The sequence below is a fragment of the Castor canadensis genome, chromosome 7, assembly GCF_047511655.1.
Source record: "Castor canadensis chromosome 7, mCasCan1.hap1v2, whole genome shotgun sequence".
Lineage (NCBI taxonomy): Eukaryota > Metazoa > Chordata > Mammalia > Rodentia > Castoridae > Castor > Castor canadensis.
The window spans coordinates 68,844,884-68,862,377 of NC_133392.1; the positions used below are offsets into that span (position 1 = coordinate 68,844,884).

Here is a 17,494-nt window from a genome sequence, read left to right on the forward strand (position 1 = left end):
GATAGCCACAAGCATAGGGTTCAAGGTCAGTTAGATTCATTCTGGTCTAAACTCTGCCCAGTGTCCTCCAGTTTAAGTGGGGATAAAACAATACTGGCACTATAAGGATATTATAGGGACTAATTAAAAAAATTAGAGCAAGGGCATGGTTCAAGTGGTAGAGAACTTGCCTATCAAGTCCAAGGCCCTGAGTACCCAATCCCCAGTACTGCAAAATAAATAAATAAATAAATAAATAAATATGAATAAATTCATTAAAAAACAAATTTCAGTGGGTGCTCAATGAATGGAAGGTAGGATTTGAAGCCAACAGACACATCTAGGATGGGCCGTGTCTAGGGTGGGTCTGCAGGGCGGAGCTGTGTCTGGGCTGTGAAAGGTGGGTCCAGGGTGGGCACATTCAGGGTATTATATAAGGAATGCTACTCCAGAACTCCCTGCTTCCTCTGTTCAGAAAGGCTGTGGACCAGAGAGTCAGTATGGCATCCAAAGGTAAGTTCCTTTAGTGACAAACTGAAGTGTTGCTTTAGAGGCTGGCTGTTTACCTGGTGTTTCAGTGTTTTGTAGGGAATTGAGTTTTCCTGTCTTAAAAGCACAGGCTTGTAGGACAGGGACAGCTCATGCTACCAATGTAACTGTCAATGGCTGTGACTGTAGAACTGGGGAGTAGGATTTTCCCCAGAGGCTTGGGTATTTTAAAATAACCTATGGGTACATTAAAAGAGATTTCTTATATTTTAGAGACGTATATGGGAGTATTTTCAGGTAAAACAATATGTCTAGGATTCCCTTCAAAACAATGAAGCTGGGAGAGGGGTGTCAAGAGAAGCAGAATGGGTGGGTGGGCGTAATAAGATCAGCAGCCATGAATTGTTCTATTTTAAAATTAAGTGATAGGTTCATCAGGCTCTTGTACTTTTCTCTCTGATTTCTTTCTTTTTTGGGGGGGCAGAGCAGCATGGGGTTTAGAACTCTGGGCCTCATGATTGCTAGGCAAGTGAGTGACCACTTGAGTCACTTCACCAGTTCTCTGCTTTCATTTGTGTTAAGAAGTTAATAGGATCGGGCTAGGATGTGTCCATGTGACAGCATTTGCCTAACATGCAAGGACCTGGGTTTGATTCCCAGTACTGGGTGGGGAAAAAGTTGCCGGAATAAAAAGTAAAACTCCAAACCAAGAGCTACACTGGATGAACAGCAGATTTGTTACTTCAAGCCTATTATGTGGAAGGGACTTTGACGCTCCTGTTCTTTGGGAAGGTGGACTTGCAAAGTCCTGGGGTCTTGGCTCTGATTTTTTTTTTCTAGATGAGCTCTAGTTGAGAGAAGTCTCCTGCATCAGCTCCAGCTGGGTCTTGTTTATTATGCTCCAGCTGTAATGGGCGGAGCAATCCAGAGTTAGGTGGCAGAGCCCCACCAGGGATGTATAGTGGACCCAGAAGTCCTCCAGGCATGTAGTCTGAGGGGCAAAACTCTACCCAAGGGTTCCCAAGACAAGGAAAGCTGTGTTTTTGGGAGGTGAAGTCCTCTGTGAAACCCTCAGGGAAAGCAAGTAGGCAGGCTCCACTGGTCCTACTTCTAAAGATGGGATTATGGTATCCAAAAGAATGTCTCAGCACTGCTGAGTTTTTTTTTAAATGTTATATTTTTAAAGCATGTGTTGAATGTGCACAAATTGCTTTCAGAAATGCCGGGAACAGTTTATATTGAGTTTATAGGGCAGGGGTAGGGGAAGGGCTGAAATCTCAGAGCTGATGTTCTCTGGAGTCTTGCCTGTGCTCAGCTGGCCTCTCCAAGAGCAATTTTGCAGTGAGCAAAGGGCTCTTTACCCTCATGTTAGTGTTTCCGAAACTGGCGTCTTGTAACTAGTACCTCGTGCTAGAGAGCTGAGGGTTCGCTAGGACATAGGAAAGTGGTACTCTATGTTGAAATTTGGGAGATAGAGTTATTGTTTCCCTTGCTTGTCTCACAAGTTGCTCACTTCTACCAGAGATAAGATTTGAATATACACTATGGAACTCACTAAATGCTATGCTATGCTATGCTATGCTCTTTCTTTTTTTTTTTGGTGGGACTAGGGTTTGAACTTGGGGTTTGGAGTTTACAAATCAGGCACTCTACCACCTGAGCCACATCTGCAGTCAATTTTTGCTCTGGTTATTTTGGAGCTAGGGGTCTCGAAAAACTCTTTGCCCTGGTTGGCCTCAAACTTCTGATCCTCTCAATCTCATCCTTCTAGTTAGCTAGGATTATGGGCATAAATTCATATTTTTCATGAAGGAAATTATTCTTTGCACCAGACAGCAAAATTCAATATGCTTGTATTTTAGGGAGAATTTCTATGAGGGATGGAAGTTTTTACTCAAGTAACTCCTTAAAAGTGGCTGATATTTTGGGGGGGATGGTGGCTTACTGGGACTTGAACTCAGGGCCTACACCTTGAGCCACTCCACCAGCTCTTTTTTTGTGAAGGGTTTTTTTCAAGATAGGGTCTCTCAGAACTATTTGCCCGGGCTGGCTTTGAACCGTGATCCTCCTGATCTCTTCCTTCTGAGTAGCTGGGTTTACAGGTGTGAGCCATTAGCACCCAACTGCTGACTGATTATTTACTGTGTTTTTCTGTATAGCACCAGAACAATTTAACAATGGAGATACACTCTGAGAAAGTGTAGGTGATTTGTCATTGTGTGACCCTCAGAGTGTGCTTTTTGCAAACTAAGATGGCTGAGAAGTCACTTGTTACTAGTGATACAATCTATGGGATCGTCCACATATATACAGTTCATCCTTGACCGAAATGTCATTACTGGGAGGACTGTAGCCTGAATAAGTTCTGGACTCAGGCTGACTGCAATGGGGCCAATATTTAAGAATCAGTCTCTTTCCTCCCCTTGTAAAGCCCCCAAAGCTTTGAAGTAGAGCAGTACATTTCTGATCTTGAAGGTTTGATTTGATTTCAGCCTCTGCCTCCTTAAGTGTCTTTTATCTTCCAACTTCAGGAAATAACTTCCTTGTCACTTATGCACAGGAGTTACCACTCTTAGAGAAAACAATTTCTGGGACAGCACCCCAATTCCTTAGGGGTGAAATGACATGCATATGGTCACAAGAAAATGGAAAAGACCTAGATTGGTAAACTGAGGCTTCTTTCCATTATTGCCTGTGACTCTTTGTGTTGATTGTGGGGTTGGGCTGAGCACAGAGATTAACATCTGGTGAAGGTTAATTAGACTCTGATTAAAGGTTAATTTGATTCTTACACCAAAGAGGGTCTAATTAACTCCACCTCCTGATCAAGCATTTATGGAGAACAGGGGAAGGAAATTACTGTTAATTTGTTTTCAAGACATGCAGGGGCTCAGTGTGGATTCCCCTCCCCCCTATAAAGTAGCAAACTCAATCTTCACTCCATCAAGGTCATGTCTGAGTATTACATCATGTGAACTGTCCTCACAGGGCACTGCCCCTCCCCCACCCCATAGCCTGAGACTCCAAATATGTATCTCTTTGTAAACTTTTTTTTTTTGGTGGTACTGGGGCTTGAACTCAGGGCCTTCCCCTTGAGCCACTCCACCAGCCCTATTTATGTGAAGGTTTTTGGAGACAGTGTCAAGAACTCTTTGCCTGGGCTGGTTTTGAACTGAGATCCTTCTGATCTCTGCCTCCTGAGTAGCTAGGATTACAGACATGAGTCATCAGCATCCAGCGCATGAAATGTTCTTAATGAGGAAATTTAGATTAGGAAACTCCAAGGTAATTACAGTATTTTCTCCTTAAAAAGCTTAGCTTGTTTCTTGCCAATGGCTTTATTTCTGACCAGGTTAGGGATGCCTTTCTCCACCGTCCTGAGCTAATATGGATAGAAACTTCTGAGGGCCAGGAAATAGCTTCACGAGGTTCTGTGGTCAGCTGTCTTTCTGCTTCTAGAACCAAGGAGCTCTCAACCTTTGAGCTCTGAGTTAGAGGCAGTCTGGAACAACAACAACAAAAAATGGTGGATCTCTTGCAGTACATATATATTTCTTAGAGTGTGTGTATGTGTTGTCTGTATGAATTTGAATTTAAGATGGTTTATGTGATGTTGAAGTTATTTAAGATGGCTTATATACTCATCTAACTTTTAGTAGCTCCATACTGTAGATCATTTAGATTTTTTTTAATCATATGGAGAAATGGAGATAAGCAAAGTTCCTTTGCTGGTCTTGCACAGTTAGCAGGTAGAATTAGGTCAATATTTGGAAATTCGTGGGTTCGGTTTTTGGTTGTCACTATTAGGGGACACTGCCACTTGGTACCAGGAACCAGGGATGGATCCTGTTGCTGTGTATTGGCAAGTTCTTTACAAACAACTATCCCCAAATACTTGAGGCTTCTCTACTGAGAATTAGCCCCTCCTCTTCACATGGGTGCCATGTTTTTAGCCACTGGGGAGGGAGAAAAGAAGAATACCAAAAAAGTGGAATAAAATTATTTGGTTAGTTCAGGAGTTCACATCCAACAAACAGAAGCAGAGGTGGGGCTGGTAGAGAGACACATCAAAAGTGAAGGACAAACCCTGGGCAGACAATCTCGTGGAAGTTTTCTTTTTTTTTGGCAGGCACTCTACCACTCTGAGCTACTCCTCCAGCTTCACGTTGTAAAAAACATGAACTTTATCATTGTATGTAACCATGGTAATGTAAATGTAGCCCTAAATAGTGTTAGTTCTCTTTGTTGATTATATTGATAGTTTGCTTATTAACAAACTTGGATTTTGATTTGTTTTTGTATTGGTTTTAAGCCTATGACAAAACAATTATTTTAGTTTTAGCTATACAATTAAATATGTGAAATGTTCACTGTCAGTGTCTTTGAAATTTTATAGTACTCATTTTGGTGCTATGACTTGAAAGTGCCTTCCAACGTTCTTGTGGTGGAAACTTAATCCCCGATGTAGCAATATAAGAATTTTTTTTTGTGGTACTAGAGTTTGAACTCAGAGCCTCAACTTGAGCCACTCTGCTAGCCCTTTTTTGTGTTGGGTATTTTGGAGATAGGGTCTGGTGAACTATTTTTCCTGGACTGGTTTCAAACCAGGATTCTCCTGATCTCAGCCTCCCTAGCTAGGATTGCAGGTGTGAGCCACCGCCCCTAAGAGGGGTGGCCTTCAAGAATCGATCAGGCCTGGTGTGGTGAATCACACTTTTAATCCTAGCTATTCAGAAGCAGAAATTAAGAGGTCCAGGTTTGCTGGGCATAATGAAACCCCATTTGAAAAATAACTAAAACAAAAAGAGCTGGAGGCATGGCTCAAGTGGTAGGGCACCTGGCCAGAAGTTCAAGGCCCTGAGCTCAAACCCCAGTAGCACCAAAAGAAAACAGTGATCAAATGACGGGATTCCACAGTCACAAATGGAGTAATACTATCTTGTAGGAGCAGATGGCTTTGTGGTAAAAGTGAACTCCGTCTAAAGTCTTCCATTTCTGATTTTCCTTGAATTATTTTTATTGTGATAAGATGTTAAGTTTACTATTTTAAATAGTACAGTTCAGAGACACTGTGTACATTTGCATTGTTGTGCAAACATTACCACCCTCCATTCACTGAACTCTTCATCTTGTAAAAATTGACTCTGTACCCCTTAAGTCTTTCCCCTCTCCTCAGCACCTGGAAACAACCATTTTACTTTTTGTCTCCTCATTTGACTATGATAGATACCTCATGAGTAGAATTATTATTATAATTTTTAATTTTTAATTTTTTTGAGAGACTACCATACTATTTTCCTTAATAGTTCTATCAGATTTGCACTTATGTAGGGGTCAGACCAAGTGACAACTTACGGTCTTACATTTTTCTCTGAGCATGCATTTTGGACACATGCATGGCTTTCTCCAGAATACACTAGGTGTTTTTTTCCTTCAATACTGGAGATTAAACTGTGGGCCTCAGGGATGCTAGGCAAGCCCTCTATCTCTTGAGCTACCTACAGTGGGTGTATTCAATGCCTTAGTTTTCCAGGGAGACTGTCCCCAGTTTTGCTGTAAGTAGTCTATTGTATGTTTTCATTGTTTCTTTTTCTCTGGTGACCTAAAGGTTATTGACTTAGCTTGTAATATTTTCCAGCTTTTCACACCTCAGTTCTGAGTTAAGAAAAACAAAAATTGTCTAGTGTCATTGTTAGTTGTTCTGGTAGCCTGTACACAGGTTAGAGCAGACATTCAGGATGATCTGTGAATAAGGTCTGTTCAGCTCCTTCTAGAATCTGAGAGATGACTAAACACTGGGAAAATGGGCTATTGTACTCAAAGAACAGGGCCTTCATACAGTCCTCATGCTAGAGAGGGATTGGGGAAAGGGCTTGTGAACTTGCTACACGATCTCCATGTGCTCTTTATTTGGCTGCTGTGGTGAAGGGCAGGCACACTTATATTAAAGAAACTAAAGGGGTTTGACGATTATCAGTATTTGTACCTGCCTTGATGATGACTTCCTGTTTTCTTGAACCTTACCATTCCTCTTCTACCCTTCTACCCTTCCTTCTATGCCCCCAAAGTATTGGTTATCAGACTGATGTGAGCTAGTTTATGGATACTTCCTCAGTTAGTAATTTGGTTTTTTTCTGAGTGTTATTTTTCATCAGTCTCTTCCTTTTATTAGTATATGAATTTTTGTTAGACAAAAGAAGTCCTTTTTTCTGCCCAGGGGATCATGAACAATCTCATTTTATTCTCATAAGTTTAAAGATAGGCTTTCAACCCATCAGTAATTTTATCATGAAGCGGTATGAGGCAGAGCTCCCCTTTCTAAAAATCTTACTTTGAGCAGTTAGTCTACAGATGACTTTTTCTCCACATACTACTAAAATTCCTCAATGCATGTCTTTCAGAATCTTCAGGTGAAGGAGATAGCCCTAACGAAGTACAAAGAACAAAAGTAAGAGGAAGTGGAAAAGGAAAACAAAGACAAAAATTTACAAGTGACCAATTGGAGAGACTCAAGCAGTCATTTTACCAGAACCCTTACCCCGATTTTACGACCAAGGAAGAGCTAGCCCGCCAAATCCATTGCCACGTATTTGTGATTGATGTAAGTCAAATAGTAAAAGCTTTCCATGATCATATGGTCTTGCAGGCCACATGAAAAATGCGAATTATGAAATTTTTAATTGCAAAAGTTTCATAGCTGTTCATAACATAAGACAGTGTTAACACTGTGTCACTTTTCATTTCATTGTGGGTATGAACGTAGTCATGGCTTTTGTGGGAAAATAAACTATTGTGAGGTAAGTCCAGAAGCAAAGACCAGTTAAGCAGCTATCACAGTTATCCGGGGCAGGGACTGTAATGGTTTTGACCAGGGAGTTAGCTAGTAAGTTATACATAACCTGGAAGACTAAATCCTTTGAAGGTGGACCTGATAGTTTGAGATATTGTGTATACAGTGAGAGAAGAAAAGCAAAAATTTAAAAAATGTCCTGAGCAAATGGAAGATTGACATGGTCTTTTACCTAATATAGGGAGGCTTGGGAGAAGGGTAGTTTTGTGCCTGAGACATTAGGAGTTTTACTTTGGACGTGTTATGTTTGGTATGTCAATTTTGCCTCTAAAAGGATAAGAGAAAGGTCAGATACACAAACGTACAAGTGCAGGAGAAAGAACCTGGCTTGCGTGTGTCCAACACATGGCACTTCACAGCGTTAGTAGGTGCTTTACAACCATTCATTGCACAAGTCAACTTTTTTTTTTGGGGGGGGACTTCTGATATGATTGTTTTTATAAATTATTAAAGCTGCACAGAATTTTACTGTAGAATTGTACCTCTTTCTACACACAACTAAGATTTCCCTATGTTCTGTTCTTATCCATGTATCATTGACTATATTAGTTTCTTAACCATAGGAAATTTTCCTAGTGGAAATATTAAAAGGATCCCAGAAAGAAGCACAGTCTGCATGCATCAAGGGAAGGAAATTTTATAATGGGCATTTCTTGAAGTGAATCTTTACATTAAAACTTTTTTATTTGTAAAAAAGCTCCCAGATACTCCTGCTTGGGCTGCATGACTCTAACTACCCCATCACAACTTTAGATAATTAGGTTGGATAGTTAAAAGGGCATTTTTTCAAACATAGGATCTTGCTGTATAGCCCAGGTTGGTCTTAAAGTCAATGATCCTTTTGCCTCAGCCTTCTGGGTGCTGGGATTACAGGTATGTGCCTGTAACGAATGTACCCTGGTGGGGCAGCTTGAGTAAAGTAAAGAAGTGGTGGGAATACCCTTAGGGATAGCTGTTCTTCTCTGTCAAAATGCAGAGGAGTCTAAACAGGTTGGCAGATCTGGAGAGGTCTATGGTTGCCTGACCAGAAGGGTGGCTGTAACCTATGGAGGAAGCTTGGGCAGCAGGAAAGGAGGGTTGATGGTGTACAGTTTGTAACCTCCATAACACCATGTGCAGATATGGGAAGGTTTGCTTTCATTTTCAATGTTTTAAGATTAGGAAACAAGTCATGCAAGTGATCATGCAGGGATTAGGCTTAACTATAAAATTGTTACATCATGGAGATGTACTATGGAATATTGCTAAAAAATAGATTTGATTAAAAATAACTTTCTCTTCCTCTTTAGAACTGGTTCCAAAATAAAAGAGCCAGGCTGCCACCTCGTGAAAGACAGAGAATATTTGCCAACAGGAAATGGCATGGATTCCCTGTCCAAGGAGGAAACCAGGATACCCAGGTGCAAATTCCCAATAGCACCACTGGACAGAACATTTATGCTGGGGAAGCTCTACCCAGCCGAGCTGGCTACTCTTCTCTGGAGATGCAGGGGGTTCCTGGTAATCAGGATGGCTCACGTGACTCTGTGCTCCAAGGCATTAGAATGGAGCTAAGTTGTGCTTTGCAGTATCAAGGTGACACAGGGAGTAGATCATCTTCCAACTCCATACCAATACAGTATTTTGAGGGAGAGAGGGCCGAGACGCCTCTTCTTCAATTTGTTTATAGTGTACAAAGAGAGAGGCTGCAGCAGGAGGAGCAGAAGGCCTATGGCCATTACTCAGTATTTCAAGGACAGCAGCAGAATGGTTGGGGATATCACCTTCAGCAGCTGCAACAGCCTCAGAATTACCAAGTGAAGCTGTCACCCCAGGATCAGCTTCTAATGCACCAGAGTCCTAGGAACATAGGGCAGCAGGTGCCCTCCCTACAGCAGGAGCAATGTTATCAAAGTAATCAAGATGTTCCATGTTACCAGACCCAGCATGCATCTCTGCAAATGATGGCTGGATTTCCCCCAATGCTTCTTGGTCAAGCTATGCAGCAAGGAGCCACTGAGCAATCCAGAGCCCAGCTGAGGGATCAGCAGTCCACGAATGTTCACTTACGGTACCAAAACTGAGGTTTCAGTAAATGGTTATAGGACTTAGAGCTAGATAGCTGGAGACCATCATTCATGAATAAGCTCGAGGCAAAGGACCCCAGAGCTTGTACACAGAATCTCCACTTCAGGAAGATTCCATGGACAAAATATTCAAAACTAAAAAAGAACTTCCCATTTCTAGATGTTAGCTGCCTTTCACTTAGAATGCTCTGTGGAACCCAAAAACTCACTTCCTACATGGTCTTTCCAGCCATCTGGCCTCTCGGATGAGGCCAGCATCCCCAGCTCAGCATCCAGCAGCCACTGGCTGCCCTGCTGCTGCACTGTGACAGCCAAGGCTGATGGCCTGGATGGTAACCACTTTACCTGGCGTGCAGTGGGCTCTGCTGTCAGACACACAGGTCACACCATCACTGGGCTTCAGTGGAGGTGATAATACTGAATGCTTCAGGCCTGACATCACTCACAAGAAGCCCAGGAAATCCTACCAGCACAACAGCAGCAGCCCGGTGGCCCTTTTACAAGAAAAAAACAGTTTGAGAGTATGCCCAGAACTAGGGTGACGTTAAACTCTGCAAAGGCTTCAGTAAGGTCTGAAATGGTGCAGAATCATAATGGACTAGACTAACCAAGAAGTTAAATTGAAGAAATGGAAACTCACCTCTGATTATTCCTCCACTATTGATTGTATTTTTATAAAGTGTGAAACCTCAAATTAAATCTCTTTATTGTGTTGTTGCTTCATTGTGGCTGTGGAAGAGATTGTCCTGATGTATACAGGTTCACTGAGATGGTACAGAGTTTGGGGCTGGGCAAGTGTCTGTGGGGCCTCCTTAAACCAGATGTTTTGATGTTTTTGTGAATTAATTAGAATAAAATGATTTTTTTCTTCCAACACCCCCCCCAAATAAACAAAAAACCCAAGTAAAAGAAACCAAAACAAAAAAGATGTGAACACACACACACTCCAAAACAAAATAAGCCTCAAACTCAATGCACTGGTGCATTTTGACTGCATTTTACAGTGCCCTGGAGAAAGTTTGGCTTGAGTATGGAGCCCCAAACCAACTAGCACAGAGGCAACAAGTCAATTTGCAATTAGCAGTGGCTAAGTCCAAAGTACATGCTTCAAAACCCAGAGGCTCTGCCTCAGTGTGTCCCCTCAGGGGTGAGATAGATACTCAAGCACTGTAAGAATACAGAGGCCCCACTGTAGTAGCCTTTGTGTGGAGGGGGTCTACAAAACCCCATGGACCAGGACAGTGTCTCTAGGAAGTGGAGCATAGCTGGCTAGGACAGCAGCTGTATTTCTTTTCACAGCCAGTCCCTGTGAGCCCTGACTATGAAGGATACTTGAATAAAAGCCTGGTCTCTGAAAGCTGTACCAAAATGGACTTGCTTGTGTCATCCTGAACACAAAGCTGGCAAGTTATGAGGGAAGGGTTCTTACTGAGGACTACTTGATGGTAACTCATGGGTCTCTGCCACAAAGGTTCCACAACCCTATCCCAAAAATACTTCTGCAAGGACATTTGCTCAGCAAGGAAATGTCTATTCAACTGTGGGAAGAGGTCTCTCTTGCTGTTAATCACCAGGGCCAAGTATTTTTGTTTCAAATATCTGATGTAATCCTCATTTTTGCACTTGCCCCAACCTCTTTGCAATGCTCATAGTGAATACCTCAAAGTTTATCATGGCATATGTGTTTCTATTGCAACACGTCCAATCTCCAAATATCCTTAGGAGAGTCTCTCAGTGCTCTCTCTTTCTGGAACCCAAGACCTTTTTATACACCTGGGGGTGTGGGTCACTACTGTTACTGTGGTGTGAAATGTTGTAGGCTGGTGTCGAGAGTTCTTGCCTTCACAGGCCAGAGAACTGGCTCATGAGGCAGCAGGTTGACTTGTGAGACAAGGTCGGCACACAAAGTAGGGTTTATCAGAGAGAAAAGAAAAAGCTGCAGCTGGAGCCGTGCAGCGGACCCAGAAACCGGTGGCTTCCTGCTCAGACGAAGGCTGGGGCTTTTTATGGATGCTTTAACTCTGGGTTAGGGTAAGGGTTAGGTGGTTTTTATTCTATTGGCTGTGGATTCACATGTAGGGCTCTCTTCGATGAGCTGGTATGTTTGCCCGTTATGGGAACAAACTACCTTGAGAGCATTCTGTTTATCAGCCCCTTGGCAGATTCCAGACCATGTACCTCCTCCTCCTGGTGCAGGGCTCATCGTGCTCTCCATGGGGAATGGGATACTCACTCATCTGTCCTGTAGGTTCCCAGACCCTGCAATAAGGTCTGAGGGGACCCAGGTGAGCCCTTGCCCTGTGTTGATCTGAGTTTTTGAAGACAAGCCTGGTGTCTGGGAGCTTCCAGCTTTGAAATGATTTTCATAACTTTAAGCTTTAAGATGAAGAATGACTTCTCAAGTTTTCTGTCCTCAGTGGGACAGGCCCTGCTGGTGCTGCCACTTATCTGTGTCCTGCACCACTAGGTGGCGTGTGTCACACAGTGACAGTCTCCTTGAAGGAGAGTAACTCTTCCTGAATTTCCAAGTTGCCCTCCTGGGTGTGTATGGTACAGCCCTCTTCGTTATTTCTTCGCGTTTTACTCTGACAATATTTAATCACAAAGCAATATCTGATGGCTATGATAATTTAAGAAATGTAGTTACAAGGTAAAAGAAAGAGCCCCCAGATAAACCTCATAAAAATAAAGCTAGCTGTGGTGGTCAGCTTTCCATTGCTATAACAAATACCTGAGACTGTCAACTTATAAAGAGAAAAGGTTTACTTTGGCTCCCAGTTTTGGAAGTTTTAGTCCATGGTCAGTTGGCTCTATTGATTTCAGCCTGAAGTGAGGCTGCCTATCTTGGTGGGGTGTGTGACAGAGCAAACCCCCCCACCTTAGGATCTAGAAGTCAAAGAGAAAAAGAGGAAGTGGCCAGGGTCCCCTAATTCCCTTGGAAGGCATACTCCAGATAACCTAAAGACCTCCTACTAGCCTTGTCTCTTAAAGTTCTGCCCACCTCTCGCTAGCTCCATGCTGGAGATGAAGACTTTAACACTTGTATCTTTGGCAGAACACTTCAGATCCAAACTATAGTATTACATGGTACTACTCATGATTGTCCCTCCTCATTCTCCCAAGTGCTGGGATTACAGGCATGTACCACCACGTCTGGCTAAGAACTTCACATTCTTAGAGTAACACTAGGCCAGGATATAACTATCTGTATGTATTACTGAATTTGGGTTCCTAATGTTTTTTTGATTAACATTCTGCATTTGTGTTCATGAATGGCTTGTGCTCAAGTTTTCTCTGGTATTATCTATCTGTAGGGGTTTGGGGTATGTTAAATTCACTTTCACATGAATTAGTTATCTCTAAAATCTAATGCAAAATCCTTTCATTAAATGTGTGGATTTTCTAATGGATGGGAAGATTTTTAACTATGGATTCCATGTGTATATTTGGTGCTACTGGGGTTTGGATTCCATATTTTAAATGATCATAAGGCAACAGTTTTACTTTTCTAACAATATATGCATTTCATCAAAGATTTCAATTTTACTGCTTAGTGCAAGTTAGACATCAGGAATTTGGTTCCAAACAAAGAATTTATATCTATAGCTTGGAGTTTCTGTGTGCTCAAGGTGCAAGTCCAACCCTGCTCTCCTGCTGGCCCCATTTGAGCAGGGAGAACCTGCTGCAAGGATTTGGATAGTTCCTGGTCACCTGATGGCCTCTCCTTAGAGGTGTCTCTGAGGTCCAGGAGGGCAGGAACTAGCCTGCCACTTTACGACCTCCAGGTGAAGTCGAGGTGGTCATTTGCAGATTTTCTAGGTGAATAAAGTACTCAGTCTCTTGAAAAGTGTCATTACTTGGTTCAAAACAATTCCTATAAAAAATGTCACAGGGATTCTACCAACTCACAACTGCTCCATCTGGCTTTTAGATTTTCTGCTCTAAGTAACCACTTACCACAGGCAGTGAATGGCGGCCATAGATGTGCAGTTGAACACCAGCTTTCTCAGGTGACCCACAAAAGCCTCATGGGAGAGTCTGCTGGTTTGTGTGGCCAATATGCAATTAAGTCCAGCTGACCTTTATATAGCAGACAGATATGGAAAATACAGAACACCAAATCATGGTTTGCACAAAAGCTTAGTCATTTCTTTGTATGTTATATCCCATAATAAAGATTCCAAATCTAATTGCAAAATTCACAAATATCTTTTTCTCTAAAAGGGTTTGGCAAAATCATGAAATTCTTATTGATGCTTATATAATTAGGTAAAATGTTACATATTTATGGCATTCAACCATTATATTTTGATAAATTTATACATTCAAGTGTTTTTAGCACAATCAAACTAAAATATCCATCTCACAGTTATCTCTGTGTGAGATGAGAACACTTAAAATCTCTTAGCAAATTTCAAATACAGAATAATGTATTAACTGTAGTCACCACCTGTACTTTGGATCAGTGTAAGGTCCTCCAAGTTCATTCAGGTTGTTGCAAATAACAAGGTTTCCTTATTTGGGACAGAGGTCTTGTTTGTTGTCTATTCTGATCTCAAACTCTTGAACTCAAGTGAGTCTCCTGTCTTAGCCTTCTGAGTAGTTGAGACTACAGGCACACACTACCATGCCCAGCTGATTTTCTTCTTTTTAAGGTTGAATAATATTCCATTATATATGTCACATATTCTTTATCTTTATATACATTCTTTATATATTAATACTTGAATAGTGGATAAAGTTGTACCTTGGGACCCTACACTGACATCCTTGGGACATTGTTTCATTCTCAAAGATCTGGGTGAAGTGAAGATCCTGGTGCCTGCATAATGCTAAGATTCTGGGTTAGAGAAGAAAAATTCAAATCTAGAGAGCAGGGGCTGATAGCCTCTCTTGGTTTGTGCCTTGGAGCATCCTAGTCAAAAATGTTATTTTAATAACCTTTCTATTTAATAACCCTTCTGTTCCTCATCAAGAAAAATTCTGAGTGGCTGGCAGAGTGGCTCAAGTGGTAGAGCACCTGCTAGCAAGCATGAGGCCCTGAGTGAAGCCCCAGTACTGCTGAAACAGGAGAAATTTGTGTAGGGCCAAAAGTTGAGTTTGTCCCACCAAGCTGAAGAATGTACTTCACGGGCAACAAGAGTGAGTAAAGCGAGATAGTTCATTGAGATTGAAGAGTGTAAAGTGAGAGAGTTGAGCCCCCAGAGTTGGATGGGGTCCCAAGAGAAGGTGAAGAAAGGCAGAAACTCTAGGGGCACAGGAGGGGCCCAGAAAGGACTATGTAGCAGCTGTGTGTATAAACGCTTTCATTTAGTTTTTTGGGCAGAACTTGCAAGTCCCTGGATCAGTCCTCTGAAAGGTGGGCACCTGATTCTTTTTTTTTTTTTTAATTCATATGTGCATACAGTGTTTGGGTCATTTCTCCCCCCTTATCCCTTCTCCTTCCCTTACCACCCCCAATCCCTCCCTTATCCCCCAAACCACTCCTTACCAGGCAGAAACTATTTTGCCCTTATCTCTAATTTTTTTTGAAGAGAGAGTATAAGCAGTAATAGGAAGGAACAAGGGTTGTTGCTGGTTGAGATAAGGATAGCTATACAGGGAGTTGACTCGCATTGCTTTCTTATACATGTGTGTTATTTTCTAAGTTAATTCTTCTCGAACTAACCTTTTCTATAGTTCCTGGTTCCCTTCTCCTATTGGCCTCAGTTACTTTAAAGTATCTGCTTTAGTTTCTCTGCGTTGAGGGCAACAAATGCTATGTGGTTTTTTGGGTTTCTTACCTATCCTCATACCTTCCTTGTATGTTCTCACTTTATCATGTGATCAAAGTCCAATCTCCTTGTTGTGTTTGCCCTTGATCTAATGTCTGCATATGAGGGAGAACATACGATTTTTGGTCTTTTGGGCCAGGCTAACCTCACTCAGAATGATGTTCTCCAATTGCATCCATTTACCAGCGAATGATAACATTTCGTTCTTCTTCATGGCTGCATAAAATTCCATTGTGTATAAATACCACATTTTCCTAATCCATTCATCAGTAGTGGGGCATCTTGGCTGTTTCCATAACTTGGCTATTGTGAATAGGGCACCCGATTCTTGATGAGCTTTTTCCTTCCTTTCCCCTTGACTATCTTTATCTTTCTCCAGGTCCTGGACTTTAAAGTTAGCTGCTCAAAATTTAATCCACTTTTAAGAGGAATCTACATCAGCTAGGTCTGGTGCTGAGTATACAGGACAATGGTCCAAATGTAGGAGATGGATAGAACAGAGGAATTTTAAACAGAAGCTCTCAGTTAGAGTACGACCAATAGTTTACATAGGCAATCTCTCTCTCATAGAACAAGACAAGGATCCCAAACCCAAGAGATCATCCCAGGAGCCAAACAAACACAAGGCTTTTACAAACCTTCCAACTTTCCGAAGCCTAACCCCGGCTTCTCTCCCTTAAAGCAACCTGCCCAACCTGCTGAAGTATGTTTCTTTCCCATTTAATTCCACCATTATTTTATTATAATCTTCGTGTCTTGATTGAATTCTTTTTTTACCAGGCTGAAGAACTGAGGTGTTTATCAGCACGCTAATTTTCTGGTAACATATTTGCTGATTTTAATTGCTCCTTTCTGGTCACCAGCCCTAATTGCCTGAGATCAGGCTAGCTCCTAACACCGCCAAATACAAAACAAAGACGAAAAAAGAAAAATCCTGAATACATAGTGATTTGGTATCTAACAAGGACTATCCCTACTGAACAAGTTGGGAAAACATCTTCCTTTAATTTGGGCCATGGTCTTTTATGACACATAGCTGATGCTTTGGTTCTGTTGAAAGGAAAAACTTAGACAAGTTTAAATTGAACTGAGTTCATTTAAGGAACAAAACAAAAATTATTTGCAAATTGGGCAGCCTTCAGGATCAGAACAAGTTCTAAGAACCGTGATCAACACCATAACCAGGAAGCATTTATAGAAAACAGAAGTGAGGTAAAGAGACCATCTCATTGGATCAGCTTAATTAGCTAATTGATTTAAAAGCTTCTGGCAATTAACTGAAGCTCAGTTAGCTTTCTGTCGCTGAGATAAACAACTTAAAAGGAGGAAAGATTTCATTTGGCTCATGACTCAGAGTTTTTAGCTCACAGCAACTTGGACCCATTGCTTTGCGCCTTTCATGAGGCTGAAAATCATGGTGAGGAGTCCATGGTGGAGCACAGGTGCTCACATCATGTTGGCCAGGAAGTGAGAAGACAGAGGAAGTCTGGGGTCTAAATGTCCCCTTCATTACCTTCTCCAACCAGGCCCCACCTCCTAAAGAATCCACCACTCCCCATAGCACCCTGGGCTGATAACCAACCAAATCTTTAGCATATGACCTCGGAGGAACATTTGAGATCTAAACCATAACATTTGCCTCTGGACCCCAAAGACCCCTGTCCATGTCATAGAGCATTCAATCATCTCCCAAGAGTTCCCCAAAATCTTAAGATTTCCTGCGTTGCTCAAAAAGTCCAAGTCCTGGGCTGGAGGTGTGGCTCAGGTGGTAGAGCACTTGCCTATGAAGCATGATGCCCTGAGTTCAAACCCCAGTACTGCCAAAAAAAGTCCGAGTCCTAAATCTATTCTGAGACGCAAGGCAAACCCAGCTGTGAACCCCTATAAAAATAAAAATAAAGCTGGGTACCTGTAATATACAGTGTCCCACAGTGATCATATTCCATTCCAAAATATAGGACATGGAACATAAAAGGACGGACTGAACAAAAACAAGACTAAAACCCAGCAGGGCACACATTAAATCCTAAATTTCCTCCAGCATCTGTGGCACACAGGGGCATGAAGTGAGTTCTAATGGATTTGGGTGGCCCTGGCTCTAGGTCTTTGCTGGCCACAGCTCACAAGGCCACTCTCTTGGGCCGGCTCTGTTCACTGCCTGCAGCTTTCTTTGGCAGACATTCCTACCATCTCTAACTTCCTGGGGTCTGCATTGCAGGGTTGGCTTCACTCTCACAGCTTCGCATCACCCTCTTAGGGGCTGGGCTGCCTGACTCTGACCCTGCCTCACACTGCCTGGCCTCTCAGGCCTTCTTTTGAAATCTGGGTAGAAGTAA

General features: G+C 42.1%; 1 protein-coding gene and 1 non-coding gene across 2 annotated transcripts; both read left to right on the forward strand.

Moving 5' to 3' along the window:
• The first annotated feature begins 479 nt into the window (after window positions 1-479).
• Window positions 480-9,381, forward strand: LOC141424866 (cytoplasmic polyadenylated homeobox-like protein). Its single transcript, XM_074079528.1, has 3 exons — window positions 480-492; window positions 6,870-7,069; window positions 8,608-9,381. Exons 1-3 carry the CDS (start codon window positions 480-482, stop codon window positions 9,379-9,381), a joined length of 987 nt encoding a protein of 328 aa, XP_073935629.1.
• Window positions 9,382-16,908: 7,527 nt separating this feature from the next.
• On the forward strand, window positions 16,909-16,981 carry Trnah-aug (transfer RNA histidin (anticodon AUG)). The gene has a single exon. It is a non-coding gene; the product is annotated as a tRNA-His (tRNA).
• Window positions 16,982-17,494: the final 513 nt, after the last annotated feature.

Bases quoted from the DNA above. Each gene is read 5' to 3' on its own strand.
- LOC141424866 (XM_074079528.1), top strand. The intron at 7,070-8,607 runs GTAAGTCAAATA...CTTCCTCTTTAG, and splicing joins GCCACGTATTTGTGATTGAT to AACTGGTTCCAAAATAAAAG.